This window comes from Hordeum vulgare, chromosome 5H (assembly GCF_904849725.1).
Source record: "Hordeum vulgare subsp. vulgare chromosome 5H, MorexV3_pseudomolecules_assembly, whole genome shotgun sequence".
Taxonomy (NCBI): Eukaryota; Viridiplantae; Streptophyta; class Magnoliopsida; order Poales; family Poaceae; genus Hordeum; species Hordeum vulgare.
The window spans coordinates 581,932,018-581,955,753 of NC_058522.1; the positions used below are offsets into that span (position 1 = coordinate 581,932,018).

General features: G+C 44.6%; 1 protein-coding gene and 1 long non-coding RNA gene across 2 annotated transcripts; one reads left to right on the forward strand and one right to left on the reverse strand.

The window, feature by feature from the left end:
• Window positions 1-9,756: 9,756 nt before the first annotated feature.
• On the reverse strand, window positions 9,757-10,399 carry LOC123399603. Its single transcript, XM_045094001.1, has one exon. The coding sequence runs from the start codon at window positions 10,350-10,352 to the stop codon at window positions 9,933-9,935; it is 420 nt and encodes a 139-aa protein (XP_044949936.1). The 5' UTR covers window positions 10,353-10,399; the 3' UTR covers window positions 9,757-9,932.
• Window positions 10,400-18,822: 8,423 nt separating this feature from the next.
• On the forward strand, window positions 18,823-19,479 carry LOC123399623. The gene is made up of 3 exons (XR_006610410.1): window positions 18,823-18,939; window positions 19,089-19,181; window positions 19,301-19,479. It is a non-coding gene; the product is annotated as an uncharacterized LOC123399623 (long non-coding RNA).
• The last annotated feature ends 4,257 nt before the right edge of the window (window positions 19,480-23,736 follow it).

The window sequence follows — 23,736 nt, forward strand, 5'->3', positions numbered from 1 at the left end:
AAGCAACCCTTTTGATCATTCCGATAACTCCCATGTTCTTGCTCCTGCACCTAATTATTGCATTTAAGATCAAATGCTTCAACTGCTTTTGCCACGATAGTTGAACCCACTTCCTTTGCATGACTTAACCTTGTCACAGTAAATAGCCAAACCTTGCAACCTAGCATACCTGGTAGTTGCTTGAGCTATGATGTGCCCTATCCTGCTATGCATGCTATGCTTAGAGTTGTGTATGGTTTGTCATCTAGGAGATGAACAGAAATGTGGAATGTGTTCGGCAAGCAAAGGTGGTGTGTTGAACTTGATTTGGTAAAGGTACCGGTGAAAGGCTGTGTAGGAGTACATGGCGGGTTGTTTCATTGGAACCGTCCTTAGAAACTGAGTTCCGTGTATGTATTCCAAGACTAGATACTACCACATGCTGGGCCCTGAAATATGACCCCGCTCGGCCTATTAATCGCGTAGTACCCGGTCCAGGAGTTGCAAGTAGTTTCTGGTGTTTATAGTAATGCTGGAGGCCGTGCATGGTGCTGACCTGAGAGGTGGACCGTGATGCGGTAGGCAGTGGCACGGTGTACCAAGTGGCACCCGGATGGTGGGCTTGGGAACCCTGCGCACATCGTTTGAGGCCGTGGCGGAAACCTCGGCCGGACTTCCGTACGGGTTACTCTCAGATAGGCGATAAACCTGGACTAGGTACTAGTGTGGTTAACGGTCGTGGCCGACTCCCTCGCTGGGCTTCCGCTTGAAGGTTGCCGAGGTGCATGACGTGCACATGGCGATAAGTGGCGAGAGCGTGTGTGACGAAGTACACCCCTGCAGGGTTATGATCTATTCGAATAGCCGCGTCCGCGGATATGGACTACTTGGAGACATATGTTGTTCATAGATAACTTCAATGGCTACTCATAAAATTATCAAGATAAGCGTGAGTGTCGTGGACGGCATTTCCGTATGGAGACGGAATGAGTCCACGATAGTGTATTGTTGTGGTGTTAGTGGACTCGTGTGCGAGAAATCAAGTTGTCAAAACTAATTTCAAAATGCAAGTTGTCTAGCCACGAGTCAAATGCTGGCTTCCCGCATGAAACCCCACAATACCTTTTGATACCTTGCATGAGTAGATAGTTCTCCTAAAGTCTTACTGAGTACCTTCGTACTCATGTTTGCTTAATAAATGTTGCAGAGGTTGCTAATGACCCTAATGGAGGGTTCTTCGTAGACATCGACGACGACGAGTAGCTGGTGTCCCAGCTACGATCTGGCCCCACGTCGGCTCTGTAGTATAGTCAGGCCATGTGCCTTCTAGTTGCACTGTCTGTTCCCAGACAGTTTATAACTCTTCCGCTGGCTTGTATTGTATGACTGCTATTATGGGTCGTGAGACCCTTAATGTGTAATATTATGTGTGTGGCTCTTCCGAGCCTCTTAAATAAAGGTTGTATGTTTATAGTTATGTTGTGATGCCATCGATGTATCTATACATATCGGTATGCCATGCGTACGTGTGTCGTACTTGATATGTATGGGGTTCGATTACCTAGTCGTGAACTTTAGTAGCACTCCTTACAAGGAAATGCCCCTTTGTGATCCAACGAGCCTTGGTAGTTCGCTACTGCTCCGGACACATTGGTTGACCGGCATGTGTCCTTCTTAGCTGCTGTGTCTGTCCCCTTTGGGGAAATGTCACGCGATGTAATGGAATCCTTGTAGCTTGCTATGATTCGTCTACATTCGCTGATGACCGACACCTGCTTTGTTGGGTCATGTATGCCTGTCCTTGTGCGGTACTGCCACTTTGGTTTATGATTAGACACGTCGATCCGGGTTCTTTGACATTGGATTGCTAGCGACACTATCACATACGTGAGTCAAAAGACGCAAACGGTCCCGGCTAAGGTAAGGTTGCAGCCGTGGAGTTAACCGTGCGTGAGACCACAAAGAGATGCGATGTGTTACAGGCTGGATTCCTATGGCTTAGGATCGGGGTCCCGACACGGGACTAAAGGTGGGAGGCATTAGTAACGACCTGTTAGTCCCGGTTCAAGAACCGGGACTAATGGTCCTTACGAATCGGGACAAATGTCATGTTTTCTACTAGTGCAAGCTAGGTAGGTGGCGCGCTGGCAAAGGCCATTAGTGTAGCGGCGGAGGAACTCGGCAAAAACCTCAAACACATGGCATGACTGTAGCCATCACCATTTCATTTGTCACTTTATTTTGCCTAGTTAACAGCGGTTTGCACTAGAAAACCCTTTGCCGACTACCCGAGAGAAAAAAAAATAGGCCAACTTCCTTTGCCGGGAGGAGCCCAGTTGACGCCTCTTTGTCGAGTGCACCAATATAATGGACTCATGAGACTCTTTCCCGAGCTGTTTTTGAACATTACAGAGTGTCGTGGGCACTAGGAAAGTGTGGTGTTTCCAGTAGTGACAATGACAGTAAAATGGAAGCCCTGAGTGTGGGTCTAAAGTCTAAACTGCAACGGATGTTGCATCTGAGGAAGTTATACTTCATACAAACAAAAAGCCCATATTTTCAGAAACAAATAGAAGAATTTCTCGTTGACTCATGGTATTACCATTCACTCTAACTAACTATTGCCATCGGTCGTATGATGACAATTGGTCCTACACAGTTTTTATACTTTAGTTGTATTGAAAATTACTACTGCCAAATAGTTACATTAACCACCCACAGATCTACGCACCCTCTCCTTCACAAAAATATTATGTTGAAACACATAAAAACAATTTAGATTTCATGAACTATTTTTGAATGGTATGCACATTATTTTCAATTTAGTGAAGAATTTCTTACATTTTATGAATAATTGTTTTCAAATCAAACATATGTTTTGACACTCCCGAGCATTTTAAAAAAAATGTTTAAACTCGTATTTTTATTAACATTTTCTACTAGTTGCGCAAATATTAGTTGGACGCACTACGAACATTTTGTTAAATTTTAAATTTGATATTTTTAATTTCAGAAATATAAATAAAAGAATGAAATGAATGAAGAGACGAATGTAACACCTGTATGACACGAAGGCACGGAGCAAGTTCTCGGTGGAGGTGCTCTGCTTATGGCCATCGCCATCTTACTCAAAGATGTTCCAAGTGAGTGTCTCATCGTGGGGATTCAAGCAGACCCTCTTCCCGCTAGAGAAGTCGAAGAACCCGTGGGCGCACACGACCTTCTTGTTCCAAGGGCAGGCGTATTAATTAGGCCGACCTCGGACAAGGCCTGCTCATGTGTGACTCCGGCGTCGTGTTCTTTAGCCGCCACGAGGTGCATTCAGCTTCGTCCCGTTGCCGCCAAAGTGTCGGGCTTGTTAGCTCGGCAGCAAGATCGATCACAAGGGGAACCGGGGTATGAGTTGCTGCCCCGGCACGGTACATGGTGGTGGTGATTCCACTAGGCTTGTCTGCATCGGCAAGGGGGGTGGGATTTGTAATCTCGGGTGTACTACACCCAAGTTTAAAAAAAATGAAAAAAATAAAAATCTGAAACTTTGAATCATCAAACTTTATCAAATGTTCGAGCTTCCTGCCAAATTTCAGCCAAAAAATAACATCAAATGAGCTTTCATGAAAAAAGAGAAAATCAATATTCCAGATTTTCTCCACTGTTTGTGCAGGTATTTTGTTTTTTTTGTGCGAGCTCATCGGATGTTGTTTTCGGCTGCAATTTTACAAGAAACTCAAACATTTGACTAAGTTTGTTGTCTCAAAATTTCTGATTTTTTGTTTTTTTTATATTATTTTTTTGTACTTTTTCAAACTCGGGTGTAGTACACCCGAGAGTACTCACACATTTCCGTTTGAGGCATGCGATGTGTGTTGGGAGTTTGAGTCACCCGGGGACATCACAGTGTTGTCATGGGCCATCGAGTGGTAGCAGAGAGACAGAGAGACGGCGGTGGTGAGGAGCTCCACGTGGCGAGCTTCAAGACGGCGGGGCTGTCGAGGGTGCAATCTATCCTCCCAATTCAAATCACACAGAAGGACGGTGGGGTTGTCATGCTCTGCTTCACCCTCGAGATGGCGGAATCCATGCCGGTGCACCCTACCTCCTCAACATGCACACCCAGACTTTGCTGCCGCCCCCCGGCTTGCTCAACGAGTGGAGGCCTACTATTCTCGGTTGTAATTTTTCAACCACATCGAGTTTGCCACCACACCCGACAACAACGAGGAGGAAGAAATGGATGTGCTCGGGCCCAAGAGACGGAGAAGACGGAGGAAGAGGAAGAGGATGAAGAATTGTCTTTTGTTCCTCCACGTGGTGAGCCCAAGGGAGATGGAGAGCTTCAAGACGGTGGGGCTGCCGAGGGTGCAGCAGATCCTCCCAATTCTGAACGCACAGAAGGACGGCGGCGGTTCCCTCAAGATGGGGGAATCCATGCCAATGCACCCCTGCCTCCTCAACATGTGCGGTCGGAGTTTGCTGCCGCCCCCCGGCTTGCTCGATGAGTGGAGGCCTACAATTATCGGTTGTAATTTTTAAAACCACGTCGAGTTTGCCACCACGCCCAACAACAACGAGGACGAAGAAATGGATTTGCTCGAGCCCAAGAGATGGAGGAAGAGGAAGAGGATGAAGATTTTTCTTTACTTCATCCATGAAGCATGCGTAAGTTGGATTGACAAATACACCTTGTTTATTTGTCAAGGACTTGAGATGCACACACAATTCATACTTGTTAAGGATCAAAGCGTATACACAATTTGTGAAACAACAATCATTTGCGAGACAACAATTCATTAATTCAGGAATAAACTTTATATTATTGAAGACAATACAATAAGCAATCCAAATTTCAATACAATTACGGACCTTATGCAGTGAAAGAAATCACATGGTAAAATATAGATGAGGGAAACAATCATATTTTAAAAAATACAGACACTGCAGCTTACCAAATCAAAGAAGTAATGCAGAAGGGGAAACTATTATTCGATATGCGGAAGGTGGAACTATTTTTGAAATCGATCAGCCACACCTGCGGCCCGGGTTGCACCGGACGCAATAGACACAGTAGACGGTGCAATACCCACAGGGCCGCGGCGTGCAATTCGTTGTTGGCTGTGGCGGGACTATGGTCGTCCGACGCTGGACGCAGGTGGGGTGGACTTGGAAGTCGCAGCCAGCGCAACCATAGTGTGCACCGCACACATTTGTGTTACAAGCATCGCAGATGATCTGGACACCTGAAGGACAGCGCGGTTGATACTTGAGCGGGTGACCATGGCAGGGGAAGTTGTACGTGGCGCAGGAGAGATGCAGGTCGAAATTGCAGCCGTGGCAGCGGTAGCGGGCACCCCTTCCACCGCGGCCGCAGCCGTCGCAGGTGAAGTCGCCGTGCTCATGGCGGACAAGCGGGCACCCATGGCTGTGGTGGTGGATCGTCATGCCCGATGGACGTTTGCTTCGTGTGTTCTTCCTCTTGGGTTGGGTTTGGGATTGGGTGTTTTTTGTTTTGCAGCGCCCTGTGGAGGTTTATATATAGTACAGATGTATAAGATGCGTGTATGTGTGGGGCGCGTAGTATTAGTACCCAACTAACTACACAAAAGAAATAATGGCTTGAGACGCGGTTTGAGTAATTAAGCAACATGATTTGATTTAGAATCAAAGCATATACACAAAGACTTGGTGTGTAAGTCTTCAAATACATCTACGTATAGGCTGTAGCCGAGCTTGTACATGTGCTAGTCGGTCGAGCTGGATTTGATTGCGTCCGACCAAAAGCCTCACACGTACACGTGCTTTCAATGAAGCAACAACCAAAGCATATACAGATAAGCACGTAGACAAAGACTTGGTGTAGCTGCTTATACCTCAGTATTGGATGTTCACATTGTCAAAAACAATTGAATGCATGCATGTGAGTGTGACTCATGAATTCCTGGTGAATGACCATGTGATATCTTCTATAGTCAGTTGGAAAAATAATTCCAATCACCGGCTAGTCTCCAGGTCAATGTAATTTATATACTTCATTGCTTCCTTTTTTGACTAGCTACTTTCACCCACCAGTCCATCAGTTTCTTTTTTGAACACAGTACAATCAAATTGATTCACATACACAAGCATACACTCGGAGACTAGCCATAAGCGAACATCATTGCTACAGTAGTAAATACTACTCCCTCCGTCTCAAATTTTTTGTCTTAGTTTTGTCTTGAAATGGATGTATCTAAATACTAAAATTTGACTAGATACATTCACATTTAAATAAATCTAAGATAAGAATTTTGGAACGGAGGGAGTATCAAACATAGATCATGCAGCTACAATCAACAAGCCGGCATGCCTCAAGCCACAGCCCTGGTAGCACGGGGCCTAGCTACGCCTTTGCATACGCTTGTCCTTGTGAACGCATGCGTAGAGTATATCCTACCCTATAAGCATCTTTAAAAGACCAAGTCCACATGGCATCTTGAGATTTTACGAAGTCATTATAAATGTCTCGCAGTCGACAGAAACATCTTTTCTCACCGAACAAACGTCGCTGGAAGTCTAAAATAAGTCAAGGGATAATGCTACTGTCCTCCTAACCATCCAATTATAGGTTGCTTCGCAATCCATGGATTCTTGATCTATATGTGACTATAAAATATATTTTAACGAATTGTTCTATATTTGCACGACTTTTCAAAAATTAAATATGATGTGTTTCCTAAGTGTAACACTAGGCAAACATGACACGTGGCACTATGTGATAGCTTCTAGGACACGAGTTTGCTTTGTCTTGCACTCGGTAAAGCTTTCCTTTGTGCCCAGAAAGGTACGGCAAACCTGACGGACACATGGATGTCGTAGTGGCCAAGAGTTTACGGAGTGTAAGGAAAATATTAGTTAGTACCGACACAAGAGGTCTAACCAAACAAACTAGGCAGGTGGCGCGCTGACAAAGTCCATTAGTATAGCGGCGGAGGAACTCGGCAAAAACCTCAAACACATGGCATGACTGTTGCCATCACCATTCCATGTGTCACTTTATTTTGCCTAGTTAACTATGGTTTGCACTCAAAAAACATTTGCGACTACCCGAGAGAAAAAAAAACTAGGACAACTTCCTTTGCTGGGAGGAGACCAGTTGACACCTCTTTGTCGAGTCAACCAATATGATGGAGTCAGCAAGCTCTTTCCCGAGCTGTTTTTGAACATTACCGAGTGCCGTGGGTACTAGGCAAGTGTGGTGTTTCCAGTTGTGACAATGGCAGTGAAATGGAAGCCCTGAGTGTGAGTCTAAAGTCTAAACTGCAACGGATGTTGCATCTGAGGATGTCATACTTCATACAAACAAAAAGCCCATATTTCAGAAACAGATTGAAGGATTTCTAGTCGACGCATGGTAATACCGCCCATGGAGTATTACCATTCATTATAACAAACTATTGTCATCGTTCGTATGATGACAATTGTTGCTACACAGTTTTTAATACTTTAGTTGTATTGAAAATCACTGCTGCCAAATAGTTGCATTAACCATGCCACAGATCTACGCACCCTCTCCTTCTCAAAAATATTATGTTTAAACACATGAACATTATTTTAGATGTCATGTACTTTTTATGAATGGTATGAACATTATTTTCAATTTTGTGAAGACTTTCTTACATTTTATGAATAATTGTTTTTAAACCAAACATATTTTTTGACACTCCCGAGCATATTTAAAAAAATGTTTAAAATAATATTTTTAGTAACATTTTCAAATCGTTGCACACACATTAGTTGGACGCACTACATACATTTTCTTAAATTTTATAAATTTGATATTTTTAATTTAAGAAATATAAATAAAAGAATGAAATGAACGAAGAGACGAATGTAACACATGTATGACACGAAGGCACGTCCCTAGGTGTGTTAAAAGATGTAACACATATCCGTGTAATATAAACAGTATATGATTGTGTTTAAGTTACTTGTTGGAGATATAACTTGTATAACAATCCAACAACTAATCTTGTAGATCTTTGTAACAACCTGACCGGTGGCCTATATTAACACGTAAAGCACCCCTGCAAGATGCAAGCGTTAATCTCATATTTTCCACAAGGTGGCGGCATGCACATCAAATATTTTTTTCCCAAATGGTCACGCAAGATCATACCACGGTTCCATCAGATGTGAAAGATCCGTCCATTTTTTGGTTCAGTCAATCCTTTTTTGGTCTTTCCCATCGAACACCAATTGCCCCATGAGTGGAAAGGTTTGTCTTAGGTTTGGCAGTCAAGCAAGACAAACTTTCCTTTAAGCGGATATTTTCCTACATCTTGGGATATACTCCCTCCTTTTCAGTTTATAGGACTCAAATCTAAAATCCAATTAATCAAGGTGAATTATGAGAGGATAGCACTAGTTTTAACTAGCCAATGAAATATTTCTCACATATTTAATTTTCGAGGCAATAAATGTAGCATCCTTCTTTTCATTGGACTTGCATGATGAATGTAGAAAAAGATGCATGCATATCCATTAATTTTCTTTCTCTAATCCATATGAATTAAATATGGCGTGGGACTCAAAGCACTTTAACTCAATTCGACTTAAAATGAGCCTAATATAACGAAAATCAGAAATTTTTAAGATGAGACCTGTAAACCGGAAAGGAAGGGTTAGCAAGTTTGGATTGAACGTAGTTGTGTACGAATAAAAGAGAAGCTTCAACAGGCTTTGAAGCCTCTTAGATGTTTAGATACAGTGTATTCATTTGTCACACGTCACGGTATGTAAACATAGTGTATCCTGGGCTCTCCCACTTAATTAATTCTAAGGATGTTTTAGCATTTCTATCGTAAAACCAATGTTTAATTTCAGCGAGGGGAGCGAGAAACATGGTTACCGCGGATACCGAAAACTGCCATCCGGATTTTTCAAACTAATTATGAATTAAAATTTTAGGAACACCGTATAGCTTGATATCAAACTCATTTTTTTGCTGCAAATTGTTAATTGAATATGCATCCTCATTACACGGAAAGAACACCATCGACTGTTAGGTTCTTTGAAAGGTATCACTCTATTTAACTTTACATTGACCGTTAAAATAAAATAAAAATTATGTCGACCAATACATGTGTTTATCAAGGGGTAGCGAGAAACGATGTTATCAATAGGGCAACCGTATTTACAGTTCGGTACATGCGTTAGTTGTTTTTGATATACATTGAATATTATTCACATACATGTTAAATATTTTTCCAATAGATGCAGAATTTTTTTAAATAGATACAAAACTTTTCTAAATTACGTGAACATTTCTTTACATTGCATATATCATTTTTAAAGTTTTCCTTAACCATTTTTCTAAATGTCAGGTACATTTTGTTTGAATGGTACCAAGCATTTTATTTTTCATTATGCAAACATTTATTGTATTGTGTAATTATTTTTTAAAATGCATCAAAAATATTATGTTGAAATCAATGAACATTTTTTAGATATCATGTGCTTTTTCTTGAATGGTATGAACATTATTTTCAATTTGTGAAGACGTTCTTACATTGTATGAATATTATGTTGAAACACATGAACATTTTTTTAGATATCATTGTACTTGGATTGACAAATACACCTTGTTTATTTGTCAAGGACTCGAGATGCACACACAATTCATACTTGTTAAGGATCAAAGCGTATACACAATTTGTGAAACAACAATCATTTGCGAGACAACAATTCATTAATTCAGGAATAAACTTTATATTATTGAAGACAATACAATAAGCAATCCAAATTTCAATACAATTACGGACCTTATGCAGTGAAAGAAATCACATAGTAAAATATAGATGAGGGAAACAATCATATTTTAAAAAATACAGACACTGCAGCTTACCAAATCGAAGAAGTAATGCAGAAGGGGAAACTATTATTCGATATGCGGAAGGTGGAACTATTTTTGAAATCGATCAGCCACACCTGCGGCCCGGGTTGCACCGGACGCAATAGACACAGTAGACGGTGCAATACCCACAGGGCCGCGGCGTGCAATTCGTTGTTGGCTGTGGCGGGACTATGGTCGTCCGACGCTGGACGCAGGCGGGGTGGACTTGGAAGTCGCAGCCAGCGCAACCATAGTGTGCACCGCACACGTTTGTGTTACAAGCATCGCAGATGATCTGGACACCTGAAGGACAGCGCGGCTGATACTTGAGCGGGTGACCATGGCAGGGGAAGTTGTACGTGGCACAGGAGAGATGCAGGTCGAAATTGCAGCCGTGGCAGCGGTAGCGGGCACCCCTTCCACCGCGGCCGCAGCCGTCGCAGGTGAAGTCGCCGTGCTCATGGCGGACAAGCGGGCACCCATGGCTGTGGTGGTGGATCGCCATGCCCGATGGACGTTTGCTTCCTGTGTTCTTCCTCTTGGGTTGGGTTTGGGATTGGGTGTTTTTTGTTTTGCAGCGCGCTGTGGAGGTTTATATATAGTCTAGATGTATAAGATGCGTGCATGTGTGGGGCGCGTAGTATTAGTACCCAACTAACTACACAAAAGAAATAATGGCTTGAGACGCGGTTTGAGTAATTAAGCAACATGATTTGATTTAGAATCAAAGCATATACACAAAGACTTGGTGTGTAAGTCTTCAAGCCATACTTGTTAAGGATCAGAGTGTATACACAATTTGCGAAACAATAATCATTTGCGAAACAACAATTTATTAATTCAGGAATAAACTTTACATTATTGAAGACAATACAATAAGCAGTCCAAATTTTGATACAATTATAGACCATATGCAATGAAAGAAATCACATGGTAAAGAGAACCATTCATATTTTTTAATACAGACACTGGAGCGTACCAAATCAAAGAAGTAATGCGCAAGGGAGAACTGTTATTCGATATGCGGAAGGGGAGAACTATTTTTGAAATCAATCAGCCACACCTGCGGCCCGGGTTGCACTGGACGCAATAGACACAGTAGACAGTACAATACCCACAGGGCCGGGGCATGCAATTCGTTGTTGGCTGTGGCGGGACTACGGTCGTCCGACGCTGGACGCAGGCGGGGTGGACTTGGAAGTCGCAGCCAGCGCAACCATAGTGTGCACTGCACACGTTTGTGTTACAAGCATCGTAGATGATCTGGACACCTGAAGGACAGCCGTAGATCGACTAGGCATAGATAGATCCGGTGAAACCTTTTACTCACCTAGTCCCGAGCCCGAGGAACTCCCTGCTCCGGCCATCAGTGCCGGTGTAGTCGTCGGTGGCGTGAGGGAAAAGGTGTGATCGTGGGTGGTGCTTCCCGTGAGCACTGCGCTAACCCTAGATCGGAAGGGGATTTAGGTGGGGAGTCTGGCGGCGCGGTGAACCTCGTACCGTGCGCCCCGGCCCCCACCACTTTATATATAGCGCAGGTCACAGGGGCCCACCAACCATAACGGGTTGGGCGCCCCCGATCAGGACGCATAGATCAAGGACCCGGTGGGCCGTTGGACCCACGCGGAAGAGATCAACCTAACATTCTCCCCCTTGATCTCAACTTTCACTTTGACTTTGTACTTTTATTTATTCCATCACATATAGGCGTGTAGAGCATGTCTCATCGTCACAGCTTGATTGCCGATAGAATCATACAGCCACAACACACCTTTTGTTTTGAAACAAATTCATTTACTTCTGGGCCTCTTATTATCCAGGGATCATAGGCTTTCCATCAAACCCATGCCCGCTAAGTGTTCCTTGAACACACTGGGTGGTAAGCCTTTCGTTAGCGGATCCGCAAGCATATACTTCGTACTTATATGCTCGAGACTTATAGTTTGATCCTGGATTTTATCTTTCACAACATAATACTTTATATCTATTGTCTTGGCAGCATTGCTGGACTTGTTGTTGTGAGCGTAGAATACTGCGGGCTGGTTGTCGCAGTATATCTTTAGTGGCTTGTGGATACAATCTACCACTTTCAAGTCGGGTATAAATTTCTTTAGCCATATCACCCGTCCGGTGGCTTCAAAACATGTTATGAACTCTGCTTGCATCGTAGACGATGCAACTATGGTTTGTTTAGAGATTTTTCATGAAATAGCTCCCCCTGCGAGAGTGAACACGTACCCAGACGTGGATTTTCTATCATCTCTATCTCCCGCAAAATCGGCGTCGGAGTACCCTTTTATCTCTAGGGAATCAGATCGCCTATATGTCAACATGATTTCCTTTGTGCCTTGCACATAACGCAAAGCTTTCTTTGCCATCTTCCAGTGCTCTTGGCCTGGATTTGCTTGATATCTACCGAGTACTCCGGTGATAAAAGCTAAGTTAGGGCGTGTGCACACTTGTGTGTACTGTAAACTTCCAACAACCGAAGTATACGGTACTAATTTCATTTCATTGAGCTCATACTGATTCTTGGGACATTGATATTTCCCAAAACTATCACCCTTGACTATGGGGGCAGGTGTGGCTTTGCTCTTATGCATATTATACTTTTGAAGAACTTTCTCTAAATATGCTTTCTGTGAGAGTCCTAAGACTCCATTCTCCCTGTCTCGATGAATTTCAATGCCCAAAACATATGAAGCTTCACCAAGGTCTTTCATGTCGAAATGTGAGGATAAAACTTCTTTGTCTCTTGTACTAGACCAATACCATTGCTTGCAAGCAAGATATCATCCACATACAAGATTAGGAAAATATATTTCCCATGTTTAAACTTAGCATAAATGCAATTATCCTCAACATTTTCTTGGAATCCAAATCTTTTAATGGTATCATTGAACTTGATGTACCACTGTCTAGAGGCTTGCCTTAGCCCATAAATGGATTTCTTTAGACGGCAACCTAGATCTTCCTTGCCTTCCATGATAAAACCCTTGGGTTGTTTCATGTAGAAATCTTCTTCTAAATCACCGTTTAGAAACGCCGTCTTTACGTCCATTTGATGCAGCTCTAAATCAAAATGAGCAACTAGTGCCATCATGATTCTGAAGGAATCCTTACAAGAGACTGGAGAAAAGGTCTCGTTGTAATCTATCCCTACTCTTTGTGTAAATCCTTTTGCGACAAGTCGGGCTTTATACTTGTCTACATTCCCATTAGAGTCATACTTTGTTTTGTAGACCCATTTGCAGCCTACTGTCTTTGCTCCTTTAGGAATAATCTCTAAGTCCCAAACATGATTGGAACTCATTGATTTCATCTCATCTTCCATTGCCTCTATCCATTTTGATGAGTGAGGGCTTTTAATGGCCTCCTCATATGTGGTGGGATCACCTTCCATGTGGGCCATTTCTATATTGTATACTTTATAATCAGTAGAAATAGCGGGTCTTCTTGTTCTATTAGACCTTCTAAGTGCCTCATTGTCGGGCACACTTTCTACTATTTCTTGCTGCACTTCCAATTCATGATCAACAACGGGTTCAGTCGGCTCCTGAAGGACAGGTTCCGGGTCTTCTCCCGCAGTTGTCATGGTTGGAGTTACATCGGGTGGTGAGAAAAATGGCTCTTGAATCATCGGAATGGGTGCATGCACCCTTTTCTCCTCAAGATCAATTGTCCGAGCTACCCGGCTCCCCCTCATCATCTCGTCCTCTAAGAAGACAGCATGTCTCGTTTCCACAAACTTTGTGTATCTGTCTGGACAGTAGAAACGAAAACCTTTTGACCTATCAGGGTAGCCAATGAAATGGCAACTCACTGTCTTCGGGTCTAACTTTCCAAGATTGGGATTAAACATTTTGGCCTCCGCAGGGCATCCCCACACTCTTAAGTGTTGTAGGGATGGCACTCTTCCTGTCCAAAGCTCGTGCGGTGTTTTGGGCACCGACTTGCTTGGAACTCTGTTGAGAATGTGAATGGCGGTTTTAAGCGCCTCCATCCACAATCCCAACGGAAGGTCTGAGTAGCTCATCATGCTGCGTACCATATCCATGAGAGTACGGTTACGCCTTTCAGCTACTCCATTTTGCTGAGGCTCGCCCGGCATGGAATACTGAGCAACAATGCCAGTCTCTTGCAAGAATTTTGCAAAAGGTCCAGGGACTTGGCCATATGGAGTGTGTCGACCGTAGTACTCCCCCCACGGTCAGACCTCACTATCTTAATCTTTTTATCAAGCTGATTTTCAACTTCAGCTTTGAATATCTTGAATTTATCCAATGCTTCATGTCGGTCTTTGATTGGATAAATGTAACCGAAGCGGGAGTAATCGTCTGTGAACGTTATGAACGAAATCATAACCGTCCACACTTTTCACCGGAAACGGTCCACAAATATCAGTGTGGACAATTTCCAGTGTTCCTGTGCTTCGGTTTTTTCCTTTCTTTATTTGTTTTACATATTTCCCTTCAATGCAATCCACGCATTGTTCTAAGTCAGAGAACTCCAACTTTGGAAGAATTTCATTTTTGATTAATCTTTCTATTCTCCCCCTGGAAATATGGCCCAATCGACAGTGTCATAGTTTCGAGGAGTCGTGAGTTCTTTTTCTTTTCTTTTGATCGTTGTTCGACGAAGTACTTTGTTCATTCACATTCAACACATAGGGCGCTTTTTCACATAGCGATAATAAATAAAGCACATCATGAAGAAATGCATCCCCAATATAATCATTATGAGACCAAATGGCGCATTTGCCATGTCCAAAGAAACATTGATAATCATCTTTGTCTAAACAGGGAACACTTATTAAGTTCCTATTACATGAAGGTACGAAAAGCACATCCCTAAGCATAAGTTTGAAACCACCGGCTAGCTCCAAGGAGACGTCACCCACAGCTTCAACTTCGGCTTGGACACCGTTCGCAACTTCAATTCCTCTTGAATTTCTTGGCAAAGTTATCGTCGAACTGAATCCCTGTAAAGAATTTGCAACATGAACAGTTGCTCCTGAGTCAATCCACCAAGTAGATTTCATAAACTTTGTATACAAGGATTCATTAACAAAAGAAACTATATCTTTACCTCTCTTCGCCATGAAGGTCTTTAGAAAAACAGGGCAATCCTTCTTGTAGTGCCCTTTCTCCTTACAGTGGACACAAGTTTCCCTGTCCACTGGAATGTGCCTATGCTGAAAATAGACGGGAGCTTTGCCATTGCCATTGCCATTGCCCTGTGGCTTGGAGGGAGAAGCTTTGTTGGGCGGAAAGCCCTTCTTCTTTTCCTTCACATAGTTGATAGATCCACCATGTGAGGCCTTAATCCTCTCCTCCTCCTGAGTGCACATTGCGATGACTTTTTCTATGTCCCAAGTCTCGGGCTGCATGTTGTAGTTGACAACAAAAGTCTCGAACTCCTTAGGCAAAGATGCCATCACCAGGTGGACAAGGAGAGCTGGTTTTATCTCCAGATCCGCATCCATAGGTTTGAGCTTAGCCGCCGTGTGGCTCATCCTAAGGATGTGCTCCCTTATGCCATGGCCACCACCATGGTAGCTCTTTGTTACCAGCTGTTTGATCAACTGGGTGGCATACGTCTTAGAAGAGCCAGTAAACTGACTCTTTATCTTATTCAGCATTTCTTTTGCCGTAGGGCAATCAGCAATTGATCCCACGATAGTGGTCTCAATGGTGTTCTTTATAAACGCCAAGCATTTCTTGTTGGCATTTAACTTGCTGATGGAGTGGGACATCACCTCTTTTTCATAATTCCCTTTCTTTTTGTCCCAGCTCTCATCATCCTCATCAGCCTCTCTGACTGGGTCTGCAGGTGCAGCTGGCTGTGGTTCCTCCAGCACACAGTCTACCTCTGCAATGCAGAGGGCCATGTCCACCTTCTTCCTCCACTCAGAGTAGTTGTCTCCCCTGAGTGTCGGAATTTCCTTGAGGCAGCTCATCAGATGGAAACCTCCTGAAATCACCAAATAAGCAAAGTCAGTACGACAATCATATGCATTAAATAACGTTGGTTAACGTAATCATATAATTTCCTATGCATATTAATCTACATTACCGTTGGGCAAATGATAGAAATAAATGCATCATTTTGCAATATGCAATATGACCGTGTGATTAAACAACGTCGGTCAGAATAACAACATGATCATATTCCATATTGCTATTAGCAGCGGAAAACGTGAAATAAAATTTCATGTGCCTCTTAACTTAACAGAAAATAATTCTGAAATTTAAAATAAAATTCATGAACTTTATTAATGCCTTTATAAAATTCATGAACTATTCCTTTTCTAAGAAAGATATTTTATTCTCAAAAACCCTTTTACTTTTCTTTACAGAAAAAATATAACAATTCTGTATAAAATTACAGAAACTTTGAACATTTTTACTTTCTATTTTTTCTAAACATATTTTCATAGAAAAAACATCTAGAAAACACTTTTATATCTATCTAAATAGACAGAAACATAAAATCCTTTAAAGCCCCAAAAAAGGAACCGGCCGTGGGTCTTTTATTGCTTTCGGCCCGAAGGCCCATCTCCCTTTGCGCGCCGCTTCGGCCTGGCCTGGGCCGGCCTGGCTCCCGCCGGCCTTAGAGGCCCGAGCCGCGCCTAGGGTTTCATAGGGGGCGATCCTGGCCATCCGTCAGATCGGACGGTCCCCCGCGGCCCTCGGGGGAACAAAAAGGCTGGGCCGGTGGGGAGGGGAGACCCTACCCCTCATTTTCCCACCCGCGCCGCTCTATCAGTCCTTCTCGCCCGTGGTCGGCTTGAGCTGCTCGTTCGCGGTGGTGCCTTGCCCCGTCGGCGAGAGCCTCGGCCGGCCCTTCTTCTTCCTTTTGCCGGCTCGAGCTTCTCTGCGCGGCGGCGTTTCGCCCCGCCAGCGAGAGCCTCGGCCGGCCCTTTTTCCTTTTTTTGCCGGCTCGGGCTTCTCTGCGCGGCGGCGTCTCGCCCCGCCAGCGAGAGCCTCGGCCGGCCCTTTTTTCTCTCTCGCGTGGAGGCTCTTGCCCCGCCGGAGAGGGTCAGATCTGCCGACCGGCCACCATGTCATGCAGCGGCGGCCCCCTCCGCTCCTCTTGCCGGTGCGCGCCCTCTCCCGAGGGAGAGTGCGCCGCCGTCAAGGGGGGCGTTGGGGTGCCATCCACCCTGCCTTTCGCTTGCGCTGTAGCCAAGCCCCTCACCGGAATCTCCTATGTTTTTCTTTACAGAGAAAAGGAACATGGCGCCGTGGCCTCCGGTTTCGCCGGTGGCGCGTTCCTTTGCGGGGAGCGCGTCGCCGTCGAGTGGGTTGGCCGTGGTGCCTCGTTGCCATTCTCCCTATCTTTTTTGCCTTTTCTGATCTGACCCGACATGTTTTCTTTTGTCCTTGTTTTGCATCGTTCCCCCTTTCTTTTTGTTTTTTCCTTTCGGATCTTGATCCGTACTTAGCCCCCGAGGGGGTAGGTTCTTCTTCTCCGCACCTCGGCTTGCCGATGCGTGTGGGGATCGAGAGGAATAGGCGCGGCCTTGCGGCGGCGCTTCTTTTCTGACGAGGCCGTAGCCATCCTCAGTGCCTTGCCCATCTAGGGTTCGTAGGGATGGGGAACAAATGCTTTCTTTTCTTTGTACCGAATAAACCTCTGCCTAGTGGCTCATGATACCAATGTTAAAGCCGTAGATCGACTAGGCATAGATAGATCCGGTGAAACCTTTTACTCACCTAGTCCCGAGCCCGAGGAACTCCCTGCTCTGGCCATCAGTGCCGGTGTAGTCGTCGGTGGCGTGAGGGAAAAGGTGTGATCGTGGGTGGTGCTTCCCGTGAGCACTGCGCTAACCCTAGATCGAAAGGGGATTTAGGTGGGGAGTCTGGCGGCGCGGTGAACCTCGTACCGTGCGCCCCGGCCCCACCACTTTATATATAGCGCACGTCACAGGGGCCCACCAACCATAACGGGTTGGGCGCCCCCGATCAGGGCGCATAGATCAAGGGCCCGGTGGGCCGTTGGGCCCACGCGGAAGAGATCAACCTAACACTGGACACCTGAAGGACAGCGCGGCTGATACTTGAGCGGGTGACCATGGCAGGGGAAGTTGTAGGTGGCGCAGGAGAGATGCAGGTCGAAATCGCAGCCGTGGCAGCGGTAGCGGGCACCCCTTCCACCGCGGCCACAACCGTCGCAGGTGAAGTCGCCGTGCTCATGGCGGACAAGCGGGCACCCATGGCTGTGGTGGTGGATCGTTATGCCCGATGGACGTTTGCTTCCTGTGTTCTTCCTCTTGGGTTGGGTTTGGGATTGGGTGTTTTTTGTTTTGCAGCCTGCCCTGTGGAGGTTTATATAGAGTACACATGGAAAAATGTGTGTATGTGTGGGGGCACGTAGTATTAGTCTTTCCTGAATAATAAAGCAGCTACTGCTTCTGCCGTACGCCGCAACGTTTTTTCAAAAAAGCCCTTGCTCTTTTAGTTAATTAACCCGCGGTCCTCCAAATAAGTCAATGAACCGGTGCGTGCGAGAGAAAAGAATCCACCCGTGCCTCCCGATCCCATCTCCAGCCCGCCGCCATCTCCGACCACGCCCAACCCCACCCCGCCTCACCGCGCCCTACCCCGCCGGCGCTCGCGACCTTCCACCGTCGGTGCGTTCCTGCCATGCCCTGTCCCTCCCCGCCTCACCACGCGCCACCACCGCCTGCCCCGTCGGCGCGCCTACCCCTATCTCCGGATCAAGTTGGGTCAAAGAGCGGGGAGACTTTTGTTGCAAATCTGTGCGGCAGCGGCTAGGCTCTTCGGCGGCAAGGCGGAGAAGGAGCGCGACAGCAGGGTGGCTTGAGGCTCGTGGTGGACCGGATCCAACGAGGGGAAGGTCAGATTCGTCGGCTGGCGGCGCCGGCAAGGGGTTCAACAACGGCCAGAGGCAGTGGCGGATTGCTCACATATCTTGCTCCCAATTCCTCTGTTTATAGAGAAAAAAAAGTAGTATGCCTGACCATGGTGGAATTTAGTACGTGCTCTCCCCTCAGTTTCATCTTACTTTTGTTTTTCAATTGCAGTGTGTTGCTTCACACCCTGAGACCAGGATCCCGTTCTTGAATGGTACTGAGCGCGACTGTTTCTATGTTAAGTCTTAAATATTTTCGTTGTTTATTGTTGAAAATCTTTCCTCATCTGTTCTGACCTTACCAAATAAGTAAATCTTAATTAGCAGTGGTTAACAAATGAGTCTTCTTCCTTTTCCTTTGCAGCTCACATCCCACTGTACCTATACCCGTTCCTGAATACTACCAGCAAGGCAAGACCTTTTGAGTACTTGAGGCTTACCAGCTTGGGTGTTATTGGTATAATGAGTTGTCCTTTCTGTCGTTGTTTGTTGTCAATTTAAAGTACATGTCAATGAGTTTGCCCATATCGTTTAGTTGCGAATTTGCTTGAGTTGGAACTGAATGAAATTCATTAGGAAACTGCTGGATGTTCAGTGTGAAGCGACCAAAGAGACCAAGTTGTCTGAAGCGACAGGGGCCTAAGTGGAGGAGTAGATCAGCTGAAGTCCATAACCAGTAAGAGAATGTGAGATTAGGATCAGATGCTATCTGTGGCGTAATGTTACAACTGAGCAAGGGGGATTCTTTCTTCTTTAGTTGGACAAGGTAGTTCTCTAGATTATAATCTTAATAATTACTTGCAAATTCTCAAGAAATATTTGTTCTGCAACTATAACCAACATGGTCAGACCGACTCGAGTGTATAGCTTGCAATATGACGCCAATTCAATTCTTGAATTGGCTGTTTCATGCCATTTGAAATTTTTACATAACACACTGAACAGTATGCATAGATGTGTGTTGCTCTACTGCTTTTCTAAAACGATACAATGTCGATCTTTTTTTTTGCATAGATCTAGATCTCGATCTCTGCTAGCATACAATTTACTTGGCTGCTGTTTAAGCCTACCATATCTTAATCTTAATTATGAATACAGTAGTAGTTAGAGTACTTCAAAGATGTGTGACTGAGATATTGGAAGATTTGTTAAAAAAAATATTGAAAACAAATACTATTTCTTAAGGGAAAAGATATTTAGGGCTCACCTATGGACTATCTGATCATCAATATATTCCTCTGAGTCATGATGTTCGTGATACCGTTGATGAGATAGAGAGGAGGAATGGACGAAGAGTTGAGAGAGTACGACAAAATGATGCATCTTGCTCGAACTGGGTCTAGAGGAGGGGATGCGTCTTATTTCGCCCCGCACGCCGGCTATAGATCAAGTAGCCGAATTTATTTCATACATATTGCAACGCACGGGTTCTTTTGCTAAAACATTAACTTTTATACCATATTATGAACGTTTATTAAAAATGGATATAAAAATGATGAACAATGACACATAAAGCAGGTTAAGTCTTTTTTTCGCCCGGTGCAAAGCACGGGCATTTGTAATAGTACCCAACTAACTACGCAAGAGAAATAATGGCTTGAGACGCGGTTTGAGTAATTAAGCAACATGATTAGATTCAGAATCAAAACATATACACAAAGACTTGGTGTGTAAGTCTTCAAATACATCTACGTATAGGCTGTAGCCGAGCTTGTACATGTGCTAGTCGGTCGAGCTGGATTTGATTGCGTCCGACCACAAGCCTCACACGTGCTTTCAATGAAGCAACAACCAAAGACTTGGTGTAGCTGCTTATACCTCAGTATTGGATGTTCACATTGTCAAAAACAATTGAATGCATGCATGTGAGTGTGACTCATGAATTCCTGGTGAATGACCATGTGATATCTTCTATAGTCAGTTGGAAAAATAATTCCAATCACCGGCTAGTCTCCAGGTCAATGTAATTTATATACTTCATTGCTTCCTTTTTTTGACTAGCTACTTTCACCCACCAGTCCATCAGTTTCTTTTTTGCCTAGTTAAACACATGGCATGACTGTTGCCATCACCATTTCATGTGTCACTTTATTTTGCCTAGTTAACGATGGTTTGCACTCAAAAAACATTTGCGACTACCCGAGAGAAAAAAACTAGGACAACTTCCTTTGCTGGGAGGAGACCAGTTGACACCTCTTTGTCGAGTGCACCAATATAATGGAGTCAGCAAGCTCTTTCCCGAGCTGTTTTTGAACATTACCGAGTGCTGTGGGTACTAGGCAAGTGTGGTGTTTCCAGTTGTGACAATGACAGTGAAATGGAAGCCCTGAGTGTGGGTCTAAAGTCTAAACTGCAACGGATGTTGCATCTGAGGATGTCATACTTCGTACAAACAAAAAGCCCATATTTCAGAAACAGATAGAAGGATTTCTAGTCGACGCATGGTAATACCGTCCATGGAGTATTACCATTCATTATAACTAACTATTGCCATCGGTCGTATGATGACTTGTTGGTACACAGTTCTTAATACTTTAGTTGTACTGAAAATTACTGCTGCCAAATAGTTGCATTAACCACGCCACAGATCTACGCACCCTCTCCTTCTCAAAAATATAATGTTGAAACACATGAACATTTTTTTAGATGTCATGTACTTTTTATGAATGGTAGGAACATTATTTTCAATTTTGTGAAGACTTTCTTACATTTTATGGATAATTGTTTTCAAATCAAACATATTTATTGACACTCTCGAGCATTTTTAAAAAACTGTTTAAAATCATATTTTTAGTAACATTTTCAAATCGTTGCACACACATTAGTTGGACGCACTACATACATTTTCTTAAATTTTAAATTTGATATTTTTAATTTAAGAATTATAAATAGAAAAATGAAATGAATGAAGAGACAAATATAACACCTGTACGTCCCTAGTTCTCGGTGGAGGTGCTTTTCTTATGGCCGTCATTGTCTTACACAAGGATGTTCCAAGGGAGTGTCTTGCCGTGGGGATTCAAGCAGCCGCTCTTCCCGCTAGAGAAGCTGAAGAACCCGTGGGAGCACACAACCTTCTCGTTCCATGGGCGGGCCTATTAGGCCGACCTCGGACAAGGCCTCCTCTTGTGTGACTCCGGCGACGTTTTCTCTAGCCGCCACAAGGTGCTTTCAGCATCGTCCCGTTGCCGCCAGAGTGTCGGGTTTGTTAGCTCGGCAGCAAGATCGATCACAAGGGGAACCGGGCTATGAGTTGCTGCCACGGCACGGTACATGGTGGTGGTGACTCCACCAGGCTTATCTGCATCGGCAAGGGGCGTGGCTTTTCTACTCTCGGGTGTACTACACCCAAGTTCAAAAAAAAAAAAAAAGGGGACGAAACAAACTCAGAAAAATCTGAAACTTTGAACAACCAAACTTTATCAAATGTTCGAGCTTCCTGCCAAATTTCAGCCAAAAATAACATCAAATGAGCTCTCACGAAAAAAGACAAAATCAATGTTCCAAATTTTCTGCACTGTTTGTGCAGGGATTTTATTTTTTTCCGTGCGAGCTCATCGGATGTTGTTTTCGCTAATATTTTGCAAGAATCTCAAACATTTGACTAAGTTTGTTGTCTCGAAACATCAGATTTTTTGTATTTTGTTTGACAATGTTTTTTCAACTTTTTCAAACTCGGATGTAGTACACCCGAGAGTACTCACACCTTTCCATTTGAGGCATGCGATGTGTGTGGAGAGTTTGAGTGACCCGGGGACATGGCAGTGATGTCATGGGCCCTAGACCTGGCCATCGTGTGGTGCCAGAGAGACGGCGGTGCTGAGGAGCTCCACGTGGCGAGCCTATGGGAGATGGAGAGCTTCAAGACGGCGGGGCTGCCGAGGGTGCAGCCGATCCTCCCAATTCTGATCGCACAAAAGGACGGCGGCGGTGCCGTGCTCTACTTCACCTTCAAGATGGGGGAATCCATGCCGGCGCACCCTTGCCTCCTCAACATGCACAACCTTACTTTGCGGCCGCCCCCCGGCTTGCTCGACTTGTGGAGGCCTACTATTCTCTGTTGTAATTTTTTCGAACACGTCGAGTTTGCCACCATGCCCGACAACACCGAGGAGGAAGAAATTGATGTGCTCGCGAGCAAGAGACGGAGAAGACGGAGGAAGAGGAAGATGATGAACATTTGTCTTTAGTTCCTCCAGGAAGCATGCCGAAGTTGGATTGACATATACACCTTGTTTATTTGTCAAGGACTCGAGATGCACACGCAATTCATACTTGTTAAGGATCAAAGCATATGCACAATTTGTGAAACAACAATCATTTGAGAAACAACAATTCATTAATTCAGGAAACTTTACATTATTAAAGTCAATACAATAAGCAATCGAAATTTCAATACAATTATAGACCTGTGCAATGAAAGAAATCACATGGTAAAATACAGACGAGGGAAACAATCGTATTTTTAAAAATACAGACACTGCAGCTTACGAAATCGACGAAGTAATGCAGAAGGGACAACAATTATTCGATAAGCGGAAGGTAGAACTACTTTCGAAATCAATCAGCCACACCTGCGGCCTGGGTTGCACCAGACGCAATAGACACAATAGACGGTGCAATACCCACAGGGCCGGGGCGTGCAATTCGTTGTTGGCTGTGGTGGGACTACGGTCGTCCGGTGTTGGACGCAGGCGGGATGGACTTGGAAGTCGCAGCCAGCGCAACCATAGTGTGCACCGCACACGTTTGAGTTACAAGCATTGCAGATGATCTGGACACCTAAAGGGCAGCGCGGCTGATACTTGAGCGGGTGACCATGGCAGGGGAAGTTGTAGGTGGCGCAGGAGAGATGCAGGTCGAAATCGCAGCCGTGGCAGCGGTAGCGGGCACCCCTTCCACCACGGCCACAACCGTCACAGGTGAAGTCTCCGTGCTCATGGCGGACAAGCGGGCACCCATGGCTGTGGTGGTGGATCGTCATGCTCGATGGATGTTTGCTTCCTGTGTTC

What these genes read in the sequence shown, in the direction of transcription:
- LOC123399603 (XM_045094001.1), bottom strand. Translation starts at nt 10,352, where the DNA reads ATGGCGATCCACCACCACAGCCATGGGTGCCCGCTTGTCCGCCATGAG.